The 17,826-nt window shown below is 38.1% G+C and overlaps 1 protein-coding gene across 1 annotated transcript in view; it reads right to left on the bottom strand.

The window, feature by feature from the left end:
• Window positions 1-16,849, bottom strand: part of LOC150078441 (uncharacterized) — a 107,756-nt gene extending 90,907 nt beyond the window's left edge. Inside the window, exons 1-2 of the mRNA XM_090384912.1 lie at window positions 16,342-16,849; window positions 12,559-13,237 (exon numbers count right to left, since the gene is read on the bottom strand). Of these exons, the coding sequence (XP_090241038.1) occupies window positions 12,559-13,237; window positions 16,342-16,830 (1,168 nt within the window). The 5' untranslated portion in view covers window positions 16,831-16,849. The remainder of the gene's footprint in view (window positions 1-12,558; window positions 13,238-16,341) is intronic.
• Window positions 16,850-17,826: the final 977 nt, after the last annotated feature.

Consider the following 17,826-nt stretch of genomic DNA (forward strand, 5'->3'; position numbering starts at 1 on the left):
TCAGTGAACTTCTGGGTATGACACTTAGCGATGTCGCTCGTAGAGCACATGATCGATGCAGGTGGAGGAATTTGTTGGTGGCCACAACAGTTCCTCAGGGAGCTATGTGACTGGAAGAAGAAGAAGAAGAGGACACGTACACACAAAATAAGATTCAAGAAATTAATTTTACTAAAAGAATGTTTTTAATTTCAAACACAAGTTTTTAAATTTGAGATGTATTTCAGTTTGAAATGTATTTGTATACAATTTATTGTAGGCGGGTTAAAACAGAAAACTGAGCTTATATAAAACATTAATGTTACAAGATTAAGAGTTCACAAAATATACACGTATTTTCAGAAATTTGGAGTTGTGTTTTTCGCTTTATCTAAAGAGTTTCAATTTGTTGGCTTTCTTAGGTTCTCTATATCCACGGAACGTATTTTACACTGAACGGATGTTTATCTTTTCGAAGGTCACGGTGTTTCTAGCTACCATTCGCTCTTTCGCTGAGAGTACAAACCTCAGCGCCAGCATAAACAGTAGGAGGTTTCCGCTTGTCACGTTTCTTGAAAGGCCACTTCATTTAACCTATAATGAACAACGGAGTACCTTTTTATTCCACGCATTCCTGTACGAGTAATGTTTCGTCACAACAGCTCATGTTTGGAACACTGCAATAATGACTGAACATTGAGAAGTTTGTTTTCAGTTGTCACGCACTGTATGACAATGACTGATACTCGTACTAGCCAAATTGCTAGAAACTTCTACCACAGGTAGAGGTTTCCTAGTTATCTTATGCAAACCAGGCGTGATGAAAGACGTCATACTACTACAAAAAGAGATCAAGGACTTCAATAGCATGCAGCTTCAAGATGGAAGAAAGATATAATACAAGTTTCAGTGTACGGATGGGAGGATGGCGTTTGGCGCAATGGCTTTGCTGACCATATTAATTTACAGAATTTCTGGAGTGTATAAAACCTGGAAAGTTGTAACAAAAAACAGGTAAAATCTTGCTCTCTGTAACCTAACCACTAAATACGGTAAATTTCTTGTTCACTGTCCAGTGAACTCTTTGTTCGTATATGGCTTGCCTGGTGTATAAAGAGAAAAATTGATTTTATTTAATGTCCATTGATCCAAGTGTAGTATCTGAGCAACTGATAGCAGAATATCTTCAATCGTTCCTTCATTTACTGTATGCGAGTTGTACACAATATTGGTCGAAATATTCTGTTTTTCTCGTTGCCCCCTTAGAAAACGTGTAGGGGAGACTTTCTCTGAGTCTGTCGTATACTATCAGTAGATTGTGACGGATGCTAGAAACGACGTCATAGTTATGTCTAAGGTTTGGAACAGTCGTTTATGAACTTTAAAAGTCCCATCAATAGATGTTCTTTTGGGTGCACTCCATCTTTGAGAATTCTCGGTGAAGACAAGAGCTCTAAGGATCATAGACTGCAAGCTCCAACAGAACAACGCGAAAGTCCTCGGCGAGAAAGGTCCCTTAATTTAACACGGGGCCCCTGTTTACCGAAGAGTCATTTGCTAGTGTATAGTTTTACGATTTAGGAAGTTTTTGGAGCTCGAATAGCTGAAACTTGAAAGTAATTGAAGATTTGTTAATATCATCTGCGAAGCTGACTACAATATGGACAGCGAAGGGTATTTTCATTCAGTTTGGGGCAGTGAAGAATAGAACACTCTTAATAGTGTCAGTAGCCACAGCCCTCCATAGTATCCTACCCGGACGATTCACTATCACCAAACTCATGGACACACTTTTCAGAGTAGAACATACATTAAGCAACAAAGAACAACTTCATATTGTGTTCCTCGACATTAAGGCGGCTTTCGACAATCTGTCCATTCCTGCACTATCGCCATACTGGCCGATTACTTCAAAATCTCTAGACATCTATTAGATATCCTTAAGAAGCTCCTGCAGACCAGAACCCTATGGACAAGAGATCATAATCATCGAATTATCTGCTTCAAAGGGCTTCCCCAAGGGGGGTGTTCTCTCTGCCACCCTCTTTTCCGCATCGTTAGAACCCTTACTCGCAAATCATGCGAGGAAGGGTTCATCCTGGATAACATGCTTCCATTTAATTTCATGGAAATATTTAATAGGTTAACCATTGACTTTCAGAAGTTGTGCAAGGATGAAACTTGCAGATCTGCCTCTCTAGCAAATATGTATGCCGTAGTCAAACTCTAGGTGATATAACTTAGGTGATGCTATATTATCCACTTATTGTTCTATTTATGTCTCAAGGATTATGTATTTAGGTTGTATTTATGTAATCAAATGCTATTTTAGGCCATGCATTGTATCAACTCATTTGAGTACTGTACATAGATTACAAATAGTATAGCAATATTTATTAATTATTATCATGTAACCCGTGTGCTCTAGCTATAGCTGTAAAGGGACATTTCTTTGGAAATAAATTGATAATAATAATAATAATATATCCATTGGCAGGTCGGCGACCATAGCAGACTTCAACTGGATTTGGACCATTCTCCATAAAGTCTCTATGACCACTAACCACCATGGAGAAGTCTTTGGAAATGGAATGAACAATTTTATTCGTACGATTTGAGTCATGCAAACATTCCGATTTTTCTGTTAATTGCTTCTAAATGCGATTCTTGGATCCTGATTGCTTGCGACCATCGTTCTGCATTCCACTATATGGTATGCTTGTCTTTCGTGAAAGTTTATTGGTTTCGTCACTTGTCTCTCGTTTTTAGACTTCTTGGTTCTAATCCTTTAAGAATTCCTCCTTTGGAGACTGGATAAATGGCTGTGTGTGTGTATACACAGTATATTTAATCCAGTGAAAGTTCCTTTTAATATAAATAGACTTATTTATAAAATTTTTTTCTTGGCTTTTTTAGAAATATTTGTCAAACCATTCCAAATTTCATTAAAATCAGAGCAATAGATGTCCAGCAGTTATTTTTTGTTTGTCCGTCCGTTCGCATGTAATAATTCGACTCCCAGTAAATGAACTTTTATATTTCGACATTGAAATATTTTTTGCATTTTATGAAATTTTATATTTCTACTTTTCATCAAGATTTGTCAATAATAGGCCTCCCATACACCGTATATCAAAGCTGCAGCACTGGATATTGTTTGTAGAATCGAACGTGATTTCTTTTTTATCTGTATAAAATACCAAAGAGGTAAATAAAATATAAACAATAATTATAGGGGTCAATTGAACTCCCTCTCCTCGCAGGATCACCCACATGCTTGTAAATAGAGGCCACAGAGCTTTTGCTCAGGAGAGGAATGTCGGTTCACAGACTGTTTGACCTCACTAATAAATCGTTTGACTGAAATGAGAATAAATTGTATTTGTTCACACTTCGTACTGCATCGGATCGTTAATGCCCTTCTTTTATCAGCGATAAACCGTCATTGTCTCATCGATAATCTAGAAACATTAATGCGTACAAGATGGCACACAAAGAGCGACAGGTAACGATACTAATTGCACTGTTTTTTTGCCGACCCATGTCGATGTGACGTTTTAAGCACGTAGATAAGGCACACACTAAGTCATCGGCTCTCTTGTGTCGACACCAACAAACTTAAGAATGGCCTCATTATGTGGTGACTCTCTGATAGGCGACCCAAGCGCTGTAAGTTATTTCCATTCTGACTGGACCTGTTTGGCAGAACAGGGGGTGACAAGGGGCTGTTTCTAGGTATCAATGCCCAGCAGGGATCTACCTCCCGAGAAACTTGAATGTTCCTCGTTGATATCTTATTTTTATATTAATTTTGTGACATTTATGCTGGTCTTATATCTGTTTTGGGTTTTCGTTATTAAAAATCTTGATTGCAGTTGCTCGCATTTGTCTTCTATCTCGCCTTATTGTATGCATTTAAGATGAAAGAAGATATTTGTTGATATTAGACTTCAATTTCTGTAGATTATAATTTTTAGGAATGTGAAGGGTTCCAGAAAACGGAAGTTGAAGGATAAATGACGAATAAGAAAAGCTGGTTCTGCGAGTTAAGGTGTACAATAAATGGATGCTTGAGTGCTTGGAAGAGAGTGGTGGAATTAGAGAAGATAAATTCAGAAGTACAGTGCACATGGAAGTATCTGGAGAAAAGGAATTCAGCAGAAACAGAATTGAGAGACTTTGTTGGAGATGAGTCATTAATCAACCTGACTTCCCTCTTTTGAATGTAGTCTGGAACCTGAGAGAAGATTTGGAGGGTCCACCCCAGATGTGAGAGCAATATTCTATGGTAGGGCGGATTTGAGCTTTGTACAGAGGTAGTAGCTGTTTAGAAGAAAAGTAATGCCGAGAGCGAAAAGGAAAACTCAGTTTTTTGGATGGAGAGGAAGCAATATTTAGAAATCTTTATTGCAATGATATCTCTATTAATATAATAAAATTATTTTGTTTGGCCTAAATTATAATTCACTAATGTGTTATAATTTATTGTAATATTAAGCAAGGAGGAAACAGCGTTTATGAGCTTTGCACACCCTTCACAAAAGCGTTAAACAAATTCGAAATATCAATTTGAGTTTTGAAAGCACGATGGCTGTCAGTTTAAGTTAATGTATTATGTTTTTTGGGACATTTACGTATATTACATAAGTGGCCTAGAGCAGTGTGATATGTAAGAGCCTACTTACGTTTTCTGTTTACATTTTTATAAGGCTGAAGAGTTGTAAGTTTTCTCAAAAGTCATTCTCAAACAATCCTGTAGTTCTAAGAAACAGCCTTGCTTCTACCTACTCATTATCAAACTGGAACTGGTCAAGTAATTTGTTAAAGTACTAGATCGGCATGGTAACAACTTCAATATTGTTCGTTCTATGTTTCCAAAATTGAAAGGCAGTGTATTTATAGTTTTATAAGGTAAGCAGATGTTGGCTTCACAAGAACTGGATGTCAAAATGACTGACGCTAAGTGAAATATAGGTAAGTCTTTTCGTAAGATTGAAAATTACAAAGAAGTAGTTGACAAGTTACGGAAAAATGGGATGCAGAATGTCAACCAAGCTACATTAGTTCTATCCCCATCTGGATTTTTTCAGAGCAAATCTGGGCAGTATTAGTGAAGAGAATTGAGAGAAATCCCACCGAGACAAATAGTCAATGGATGGTGAGATTAAGCTTGATGGGGTCAGTGTGGTCATCGCGAACAAAGAATACAGATACAGTCACCCATCAAGCTTTATCTCACCATCCTGGATGGTGAAATGATCACATCATGATTACGCTGGATTTTCAGACGCTCGTTCCGATTTGTGGTAATGCAATACTGTATTTGAGAGAGCAGTCAACCAGCAATTATCGCGTTATGGTAGCCGAGTACACGAAGGCCTGTTTGAAACGTTTTGAAAGTTCATACTGAAATGATGGGACCACGATGTGCCGCGTTCCTGTTGCTCCACCACAACGCGAAACTTCAAAAAATATCTGACATCTAAGCTCTTCTGGGTGATAAGGTCTATAGGCTGCAACCTATTCGGAAAAAAGAGATTGCAGCCTAGAGACCTTACCTTACCATCCTGAGACCATCAGATCCTTAATTTCTTCAGCCCAAATGCTTTCACTTACATTTGAAATATGGGGTAAACAAGATTGTCATATTGATTTCTCTAACAGCCAGTGTACTTCTATACCACGGGTGTTCCGCTTGGCATGATGGAACTAATGGTTCATTGGTCCGGATGCTCTTTTATTTCAACGACTTGTATTAAAATATATTTTTACTCACATTTTTTAACAAATATTCGAGTTAAGATGCACCTTAGTATTATTTCCTTGAGTTAAAAATGTCGGTAAGAATTTTAATTGTTCTATACGTAAAGTGGCAACTCTACTTCCAATCAACTACCAAAGAAAAACTGAAGATTACAGAGAAAATAAATTAACAAATTGCCCGAGTGTTCCTCAACAGAGATTAACACATTCATCTCTAAAAAAAAAGCTACAACGAATCTAAAGTTAGTAGATTTCTTTCGTTTTAAAGCACTCCGCTTATGCTCTCAACGCCCTCTTCTTCCAGCAACTTCTGGGTCAAACTTTGTTCCTCCACGCCTGAAAGAATTCCCGAAATGGCTGAAGTTTTCCAGCGGCTACCAAGAGTTTTAAGGTTATTTTCAACAAATTCTTTTATAATGAATTTCTTTCTCTCTCTCTCTCTTTAATTTAATCTTTAATCCGCACAAGAATCTTAATGCTGTATAAGAGTATCCTATTCATCGCTGTGGTAAATGAAGTTTTTTCAAATTTACTCACAATTACTGGTTACTTATCCATACGTAATATTAGTTTCTTAAATAGTAAACTAGTTTCTTTGTAAGGTCCTTGTTATTCTTGCACCTTATTTATCCTGGAAATGTGTTTTATTATTATATAAGGATGTGGACGGATGTTAAGGTCTCGGGTGGAAAATTAATGGTCTCTGGGGAGATTTTTGAAACGTACCTTTTACAACAAAGGATTTAAAATGCTTTTTCTTTTTTTTTTTATGTTCATGGATTTCAACGCAACTAGAGGTCTTCCAAAATTTCGTTTCATTTTATGACGAATCTGACATTATTGTATGTTGCTATACGCTTTATAGAATGTATTAAACCGCACCAGGGATTATCTCGCTTATTTTTAGGTTTAGTTCATTTATCTTCTGGATTCTCTTTGTCGTGTATGGGCTCAAATTTTTGAATTTAATGTTAAAATTGGAATAAGTGTTACTCTTTTTAGATTTTATGATTTCTAAATTTAAAATTTGCTTAATCAACCTCTTATTTACTCAATGGGAGAGTTGTACCCGGCTCTCCCTTTAATGTAAAATTGTCACCGGTCATCTAAAACGAATATAAGCAGATTTTGTTTGAGGAAGAAGAAGAAGAAAAAAAAAAACACAGTTGCATGGAATGTTTGGTCTTCGGTACGTGTTTATCTGCTTACGCTATGGTTCAAAGATATAGTTCTGTTTCAGTTATAAAAGTTTTCTTACTTTTCTATTAATTAATAGGCAACTTAGTCTTACAAATCGTAAGCAAGTCTCAGAAAGGAAAAACACCTTTTTTCTTTTTTCCTTTAAATTAACGTACTAACTTTTATACCGCTTGGTCACTCTAGCGGCACTGCTTCTGCCTCCCCGTGGCGGGGCCGGTAACCTGGGAGAAGAAATCCACTCTCCCAGGGCTGAAAAGAACAAAGATGGATAACAATATGTATCCACCTTTAGAGTCATTGAGCTCAAGACGAGACACAAATGACAATGAAAATGACTTCTCTCAAACCAAGAGGTTGAGAATAACCCTTCAAGAGGAGATACCATCATTCCTCATTCTACACTCGCTCTCAGACCAGCCTCTGAGTAAGTTATCACCATTCCTTGTTCAGAAATATATTGAGTCTGCTGCAGGCTCACCGAAAACGGTAAGGCGACTCCAGTCCGAAGATATTCTGGTAGAAACCATGAAATCACAACATTCTGCAAAGTTATTGTTCCCATCCTTTGCCGGACAACCAATAAAAGTTACTCCCCATGCCACTCTAAACTCCTCGAAGGGAGTAATCGCAGAATGGGACTTATTAAATGTATCAGAGGAGGAAATAGTTCAAGAGCTTCGTGAACAAAACGTCATCCAACCAAGGAGAACTCTTACTCGGAAAGACGGTATTGTTGTTCCCACAAGAAGTAAATCCTCACATTTAGCTCTCCTATCCTACCAACATCTGTCAAAGGAGGCTGTCTTCATTGCCGTGTCCGTCCTTACATCCCGAACCCGATCAGGTGCTATAAGTGCCAAAATATGGACACTCCCAAACTGCATATAGAGGTGAGGCAATATGTCCTAATTGTGGATCAAAGGAGCATAATCAATCTGAATGCACTGCTACTTCTCATTGCCCAAACTGTAAGGGTAATCACCCGGCTTTTTCCAAAATATGCGAAAAAAAATGAACAAGCCAGTAACACCCCAATTACCATTCCAACCGACGTATCTCCAACAGCAAAATCAAAAGTGGTAGAAACTAAGGTAATGAACCCACCAGTTTCAACGGAAATGGATGTTGTCCAACACAATGATCCAGATGATGGTATATTAGAACTTCATGCGACCGATGAGATGGACGTCACACGTCCCTACTTTCCAAAGAAAGAAAAAGTGAAATTGGATCGATGCAAACAAGTCTCAACTAAAAAGCAGTCAAAAACAAAAATAAACAACAAAACCGCTTAATGAAAAGAATCTTCCAATGGAATTGTAGAGACTTTCGCAATACAAAAGATTTATATGATCTCATCGACCGCTATGAACCAGCAGGCATTTCCCTACAGGAAACTTACTTAAATGTACAAGTGTGTTCTACCATTAAAAATTACACCATCTTCAGACGAGATAGGAGCATTAAGTCGCCAGCTCGTGGAGGTGTGGAGATTCTTCTTAGGAACAACGTTCGATCGAAACATATTGTCTTCTCTTCAGTCCCCTTTTGAAGCATTGGCAATGCGCGTTGTAATTGGCATCACTCTTACAATAGCATCAATCTATATCCCTCCGAATTTTTCCTTCTCTTCAGAAGACCTAGAAAAACTAATATACTAGCTCCCATCTCCGTTCTGCTTGCTCGGAGACGTCAATGCACATTATTCGCTGTGGGGATCCCCAACAATTAACAAGAGAGGTAAGCTAATAGAATCCTTTCTTGATGCATATCAACTCACCATTTTGAATACGGGTGAACCTACTTATATTCATTTTTCGACAGGATCCATGAGTGCAATAGACCTTTCAATCTGTTGTCCCTCCATATACCCAATTATGGAGTGGTCTGTTCTTGAAAACCCACTGAACAGTGATCATCTGCCGATTCTCTGCAAGCTCCAAGCACGGGCAGACTCCCTTTTATCACCTCGCTCCATTTGGAAATTTGGTAGGGAACACTGGAATGAATACACCCCTTATGTCCAGTTAGATAAAAAAAAAATAATCCAATCTCAGCCCATAGACAATGTCACAGAACATATAATTGATCAAATATTACAAGCTGCTACCACTGCAATACCAAAATCTTTACCGGGAAAACATAAACACAATAATTACTCGTGGAATCAAGATTGTATACATGCCAAACATGAGAAAAATAGAGCCTGAAATTTATATTGAAAATTTCCCACAACCAGTAACCTAATTAATTTCAAAAGACAGAAAGCCAAGTTCCGCCAAATAAGACAAAAAGCAAAAAAAGATGCCTGGATTAACTTTTCCTCAAGTATACACAAGGACACGGACAGCAGAATCATCTGGAGAAAAATACAGATGCTTAAGGGCAAATATGTTCAGTCCCCAGCTGCAATACTGAATTGGGAAGGGAAGGAGTTTTCATCGCCGGGAGAAATATCAAATGCCTTAGCGGAAATATTTGCCCTTGTATCAGCAATATCCACCTAAAACCCAACCTTTCAGCGAATTAAAGATTCTGCAAAACAGCATGAGATTAATTTTTCTACATTAATTTCACGTGCATACAACCAGCCATTCACATTAACAGAAGTTTTAGGGGCACTCAATAAAACATCCAGTAGTGCTGGTGGTCCAGATGGCATCTACTGCATAATGTTAAAACAGCTTAACAACAGTGAAAAAATAACATTGTTAAACTATTACAACCGAATATTCTTAGAAAATTCTTATCCAACCTCCTGGCGTCACTCAACAGTTCTAGCTTTCCCGAAACCCGAAAAGGATCGTACCTTTCCACATAACTACAGGCCGATTTCATTGACTAGTTGTTTAGGCAAACTAACAACTTGCTAAATAATAATCAGTACGGGTTTCGAAAGAACCGTTCCACGTTAGACGTAATGATAAAAGCAGAAGCAAATATCCGTAATGCCTTCATAAGGGAACAACATCTAGTCATGATTAATCTCGATATTGAGAAAGCCTACGATACCACTGGCGATATGGTGTACTTCAAGATCTTCATTCTTTCGGCTTGAGAGGACAGTTACCTCAATTTATTCGAAACTTCCTATGCCACAGAACGTTTCAGATCAGATACATGAATAATTCATCCAAATCATTTGAACAGGAGGAGGGTGTACCGCAGGGTTCCATTCTCAGTGAAACATTATTTGCAAGCAATTAGAATTATAAACACCACACGGGATGTACCTAATACAGCAGAACAGTACATGTTTGCCGACGACCTCATTATCTCTTGTCAATCCCAAATTATGAACATCATAGAAAGGCAGCTTCAGATCTCCATTGCTAAAATAGAATCACGGACATTACGAAATGGTTACTCCCTAGCAGAAAAGAAATCCACTGCAATTCATTTTTGTAAAAAACGAACATTACAACCAGATCCAGAAATAGTTTTAAAAAAACAGCCTAATACCCGTCACCAACGATTTTCGTCTGTTGGGGTTATATTTAGATAACAAACTAAATTTTGCTTCCCATACAGCTTACCTTCGAACTACTTGTCTTAAAAAACTAAACATCCTACGAGCTGTCTCTGCCATGTCATGGGGGTGATGACAGAAACTCCCTCTTACACCTCTACAGAACCTTAATACGGTCACATTTGGATTGTGGTGCACCCAAGGAAAAGCTCCCTATTACGTCTGAACACCATACAGCATATTGCCCTCAGAATAGCTTTGGGAGCCTTCAGAACGTCTCCAGTCCACAGCCTGTATATTGAGGTAAATGAACCCCCTCTGCAACTCAGGAGGAAAACTCTATTGTGTAATTATGCAGCAAAAATTAAAAGCATACCATCCCACCCCAGCTGGTAATACCTGTTTGATCCTCAATATGCTAAATTAACCTAATGAAAACCGCCCTGCGGGGTTTCGACTGCAAGAACTCATGATCAGTTGGGATATTAAATTTCAGAACATATTCCAAGACCTTGATACTCCTGGACTGAATCACCTCTCTATACAATTTCTTTTTAAGATGGGGAAAATCCTCTCTGGCAAACATCAACTTTCAACAGCTCCATAAAACTCATTCTTTGGAAAACTCAGATAAAATACCTATCTATACTGATGGCTCCAAAACAGATGCAGCCGTAGGTGCTGCAGTAGTTTCTTCCACCTTCTCAGTTTAATTTCAGTTTAATTATCAGTAAAAATTTATTCATCTATCTAAGACCAACTAACTCGACCATTCTTTAAATCTAAAATTCTGTCCAATAAGCCATTATTATTATTATTATTATTTTTATTGTCCCTGTTATCAAAATCGTATACGAACATCACCCACACCAGATACTTACGTTTTTATATACATAGATCTAGAACCTATTTAACAATAGTTAAATAGGTTCTAGATCTTAGAAGACTTCTGGCTTGATATTCAACTATTGACGAATTCTTAGATCCCCTACGGAATAAGTATCATTGAGATTGGTCCTTTCCAATCCAAGTGATACTTTGGTTTGGAAAAGTCCAATCTACGTTGGAAAGAGTTCCACATTGTGAAATCAATATACTACAACCCAGAAAAAAAATTCACCATCTGATGTACATCCTCCGTCATCAGAAGCCTTGGAACTCTTTTGTGCATAATAATACTAACGTAGTCTTTCGAAAAATTTTAATTATAAAGGAGATATCACATATTCATAGACCTAATTTGTATTCAACCATGTTCCGACTCAATATTCTTCATTCTTGTAATTTCATTTCTTCCCTTCTTTTCCACACTGTTCTTTGCCACGAGGACAAAACAAAATAAAAATCAGATTATTACATGACAACCCCTACCCACCTATTCGTGAATGTGTAAGAAGGGCGTTGTTTACTTCTAGTTCGGTCCTACCTGTAAGAGATGAGACAGACGTAGTCACCGCAGTACTAGTACCTGTTAGCCACGATCATTCTTAGATTATCACGCTTAACCGGCTTTCAGGTGCAACTTCCCAACAGCTGCCTTTACTCTTCTTACAAGCCCCCTTCTTGATAACATAAGTGTTTGGAAGTTCAGCGTCTGCGGTACATCAAAGATCAAATGCGAGTCTATTAAATAGTAGGGATGTAGCTGTTAACGGAACCGGATCAGGAAGCAATTATGGCGAACCCGTAGCTTCTCAGATTTTAGAGCTAAGCTGCTATCTGGCTATTACTAAAATAATAAAACATAATATATTTAAGATGTTGGGTTTCGAATGTAGTTGTTAAACAGCAAGTGCTTAGTGAACGAACAAAACACGAGTGATGACCTAAGACGCGGCCTGTTTTCGTAACAAAAGATCACGTTATGACCCTCAACGTAACTTCGAGGATGTTTACCACGATTTTCAGTACGGATGTGAATTCCGAAATAATAACAACAAAAAGGAAACCGCATTCGAATATCGGAAGCAGATTTTGAAATGAGCAAGAAGTAAAAGAATTACTTCATCTATATCTCCTTCTAAATCAACGTTATACTTTTATCACAGTGTCTCTGCTTAATGAATTCTCTCTGTAAATTCAGGATCTCACGTGATCGATCAAAACAGCGAGTGAAAATCTCATTTTGATAACAGTAATAACCTTACCTGATCGGTACATGACATTGTATCTTTTGCAGCCGCCCACGGAGTAAGGAAATGTACCGCTGGCGATAGCCGAATCAGAGTCGCTATGGTAACCAGAGATATCGCTGCTACTATCCTCGTCATCGTCCGCAACTTCCTTCATCAGCTCTAACACTTGTTCGCATCCATGAGACACACGCATCAGAACCGGAGCTACGACAGATCCTGCGCTAATGTCTTTCACCTCCTTGCGAAGCTGAGTGAACTGAAATAGCACATCTTTGTCGAACTCAATTCGCTTTTGCAAAATTCTTAACAGCATCTCCAGCGAGTGATCCGTTAAGGTGGGCTCTATGGCATTCAGCAGGGTTTTATTTTTTATCAACCTCTCTTGTATTTCTTCCTGTCTTAGACTTAGTTGGCGTTGGTGACTTGCCTTAGTGGGGGCAGGACCGTAAGACACGGATCTGGTCACTGGCTGTTTCGAAGTTAGACTAAGTTCTTCAAGTTTCTGGACTACTGTCTTGTATTGGTGAATGACCCGATCAAATTCCACTTTTAGGGATTCGTGAAGATTCATGAGACTGTCGTCAGACGCACCCACTAGACCATGTTGACCCATTCCATCGATGGCTTTATCCACAGCTTTTTTCTTTCCATTCAGTTGCTTTCTCACCCGGGAATCGGACAGAACGATTACCTGAAATGGCAATCGAAACAATTATTTTATCGTGAAAATAATTTAAGATGAGAGAAGCAAATTTGTCAATTATTATGCTAATAAAGGTAAAGGAAAACCAAAATAATCAGTGATCATTATGGTAAAGTTTTCTGAAGATATTTGAAAAGAATTTTGCACATATACAAGTATTCAAAACAAGTAATTTATGTAGAGGAAAGTGGATTGTGTTTTAGTTTTTAGTATGCAGTTTTCTATAGTTTTTAAAATAATATTATTTCATTTGGTAGTGGATCTTTTTCTCCATCGCTTTTTACCCTGTTGTATTTATCACCAGGATGTCAAAAGAAATCTGAAGAATCATCTGAACAACCACCAAAGAGGTCTTATTCTCTCATATCGTATCACTTCGTAGAATAACTGACTTGAATTAGTTGTTAAAAGTAATGTAAAAAGACAGGATCCTTTGCTTTTCAAAAATGGATGAAAATCTTTTCAAACATAGAAAAATTGATCAAATTAAAGTTCTTGTAGACAATCTGATAGTTTTGGAAAAGATATGGTTTGTAAACACGTGAAATATACTATACATAAAAATTATCCACATGACTGTATATTAAACCAGACTATTGAAATTATTCCCGAAGGTTTCACGCTTAATAAGAATGGGAGATTGTGTTTAAACGACCTTGCTTTGAAACCCAGCTTCTTAAACAAATAGCACCAAAACAAAGGGCTGCTAGTAGCAGTAGAAACATGTAATATGTGAAAAACATTCACCGTTTTTGGTACAGGCATTCCAATAAAAAGAACAGTAACAATTTTGAGATGAAATATTATGATTCTTTCTCACCAATTCCTTGCATATTGAGATGCCTCCATATCGGAATAAATATGGACGTTTATTTTCTGATATTTCTGTAACAGCAACGAATAATGTATAGTGGAATGCATTAAAGGCAACCGGCCATGAACCAACAAATGGATGCGGATATCTAAGTAATTCACGCACCACTAACATCGGTATTTCAGCTGATAACAGTCGAAGGAAACTTTCCTTTAAGCGATATTTCCTTTAACTGATCTAAGTGCCTTTACCTAGAAGCCAATTTCACCGTAACCGTACTTCAGACCAGCTATAGAGAAAGCATGCGATGTGGCAAAGCCTTTTCACCGAGCAATATTTATACCCTTGCTTTCTTTTATTGCAATGGCGTGTTACTAGCAGCGTATACTAGACCGAGTGGAACGCATCAACAAGGCAATAAGAAAGTCACAATAACTCTTGAGATGTACACACAACTGCCATTTAATAAACTAGTTTGTGAGGAATCCATTGTGGATAAGTAGCCCTAATGCACTTTCTTTTAATGGTGCGGTTATGGGATATCCAGGATGATTGAGTTTTCCATAAACATTAATTTACAATATATGACAAACTCAAAGATTCCCTACTTTGTTTCTAGGTCCCAAGAAAATAGATGTACGCCGATACAATGTCTCCCTCTTTAATAATAGTTTTAAATCAATTAGCAATGAGTTTATTCCTGAAAGATCTACTGTCCATTTCTTACCAAAGAAAAGCACTTAAATACAAGGTAGTTCTGAAGTTTTTTTAACTATAAATGGACATAAAATCAAACCTAGAAGGGTGGGAAAATCCCTATTACACATCGCAGTGTCATATTTATAAACTAAAAATGGTCATAACGAAATGAATTAGCTATATAATTTTTTCTCAGATTATAAAAGGAAGGGAGAAAAAAGATGTTCGTATAAGAACTTAAGAAGTAATCTCATTAACAGGAGTTCAAATGGAATAGCTTTAAAATGTCTATCTCGGATACAGTACCAATGCAAAAGAGATGCTAGGAGATATTTAAAAATGTGACGTCGAAAAAATCGATGCGTAGTATCATGTCTATAAAAATATCTGTAATTACACGCATTTGGAAAATACCACCATTTGTTGTGCAACCATTGATGTTGGGTTAAGTTGTTTGAGATAATCAATTGAAGTCCACTTGGTGTTCATCTTTTAGGGTCTCTAAATCACACCACAAAGTTCTCACCAGTTTAAAATAATAATAATAATAAATCCCAAGTTTCTAGTAAACTTTATAATAAATCCCACATTTAAATGCAGTTTAAAGAATATTAAACAATCGAAATGCGCTCCCGGAAAGGAGTGGGAATATTTCGTTCTCCAATATTTTGGAAAATTAAACAAACCTAATAATAAACATTTAGAATATTTATTATGTTTTATTATGGTTTTTGAGAGAGCAAATATAAATCTTGCCAGGGGTTCCTGGCAAGATTTATATTTGCAGAATGTTTCCGCTGTCAGAAACACGAAACAAAACTAATCAACTATTAGGCTTAAAATTTGAAAGGTATTTGTCAACAAAGCACCAGTTCTTACTGGTCTGTAATTAATTGTAATTAATCTTGACATCCTGACATTCGGTTGCCAAGATTAATTACAAAAGTGCCCGAATATGTAATTTGGAATGACTATCTTGATTTTGGAAAAAAATACGTTTTGGATGCTTAAAAATTTGGTGCGATTTGCGTTTAATTTTAAAGAACTTATAAACCGACTCATTTAGAACTTTGTTTATAAATAGTTTTTATTAAATTCCTCAAGGAAGTGGTAAAATCAACTTCATTAATTTAGTGCTTACTGTATATCTTATACATGCAATTGTATTTGTTATATTTTGTTCGATAAAAGTTTTAAATTACTGTGTATATGCGGATTTTTAAGTGATATAATAGATATTGCACGATAAACAATGAATCTCTAACTCCTATGAAAAAGGTGAGTTTTTATTATCCGGAGTTTCCCTTATCCAAGACAGTCTCGGTCCTGTTCACTTTGTGTAATGAGGATCCAACTGTATGTCTTTTTGAGAGAAAACAAACGTATTTAGTACTATTTTTCTCCTCGAAATGCAGGTTTTTCATCCCTTAAACCAATCGATCGTGTAATATATCAGGTTACCGATACCTCGTGACCAAATTCAAAAACACTGCTTTGCTTTTATTATTTAATGCACCATTTTAAAACTTGGTGTATCCGTAAAGTGTGTAAGAACTTGGACAAGAAGAGAGATGCCTACCTTCAGAAGCTTTTTACAAGATGCCATAATCGGACTTTTTGGATCGAGTTTCTCCACAACGTTTTGGCTGTCGTGACAATTGGCAAACAGTTTCACCATTTGCATCACCACGCTTTCTGGTCTGAGAAGTTTTACTGTGAAGTTTAATCCATCCGATAGAAACACCTTGGCGTACAGGGCTTCCAGAATGGGAAGGCTGTTCGGTATGGACTCCACGAACACGTCGATGGGAAGTTCACCCAGGATGGCCTTGAAGGTGCTGTAGTTTAGTCTGTTTACGAAGTTCGCAGCCTCCCTGTACTGCTGATTTTCGTACAGCAGAAGCACACGACGAATAGCTACGGTTGGACTAACGTCGGCGATCGTCATGCTGCTCACTTTGTTGTCCTCTTCTGGAAAGCCCCTGACCCAGTGGGAACTCCTCCACGTCAGCTTTTGCACATTCGGACGATGGTTTCGTTCTGGACGGATGCGATTCCCCGGTTCCATCCCATTTTTGCTCTGACTCCAGGTGTGCTGCGAAAACGAGCTATCCATTAACGGAGGTGGCAGGTGAAGCATCTTTGCCGTGATTACGAGCGTCCGAGTTAATTATCTCGTAAACAGCGACTCACTGGTGGCAAGATGTGCAACATACACCGCCGCTGCTAGTACGGGAATTGTGAACCAGTCGACGACCTATTAAACATGTCGGCAGAGAGAGAGAGAGAGGTTTACGTCCGTTCACGTGAGTACCGGAGCCGTGAATGGTATATCCGCTGCTAGTGTGTCAGTAAGCTATGGAGGCCACATGCAAATACGCTCACGGTCACAGGGCAGTCACGCTGGCATGGCTGGCGGGACATGCACAGGTACAGCCCGCACTAGGGTATTCCGCAGCTAGGCGAACTCGGCATGTACTGGGCCGTGGTGACGTGATGGTATCGGGCTATGCGCCGGGAGGCTCACACTGACTGACTGACCAGAAAGGCTGACCAAACCAGCCACACCAAGCACGTGTCCGCGTTCGTCGGCAAAGAATGCGGCGCAGGGGGTTTGTTCGTCCATGTTGATAATTACCTTTGCGTCATACGCTGGGGGAGATGGCAACGGTGCTAGCGAGGCCAGACCAAATCGCTTGTGAAGGTCAGATGCGTTGAGGTCTCACGTACCCTTATGCCGTAGGGGTCGTATAAGAATGGGAGCTAGGCGAGTGCGGTACTAGCAAGGAAGTACTGTCACGTGACGAGTCCTTAAAACAGAATTCTGCACTTTTGTCTGCGCTTTCGATAATCCATATTACTGGGATTATAAAGACAAAAGAAGGTTGATGTATTACCAAATTGCTCTTCATACTGAATAAGACTAAAAAGGCTTCAAGTTGAAATTAGTTATGCACACTAAACTATACTGTTATGGAACAGCCATTATTTTCTTCCAATCAGGGAACAAAAAGGGTGGTACACTGGGTGAGAAATACAGAAGGGGTACCGCCTTAACCTTAAA

This window comes from Mastigoproctus giganteus, chromosome 11 (genome assembly GCF_048544385.1).
Source record: "Mastigoproctus giganteus isolate SK-2022 chromosome 11, ASM4854438v1, whole genome shotgun sequence".
NCBI lineage: Eukaryota > Metazoa > Arthropoda > Arachnida > Uropygi > Thelyphonidae > Mastigoproctus > Mastigoproctus giganteus.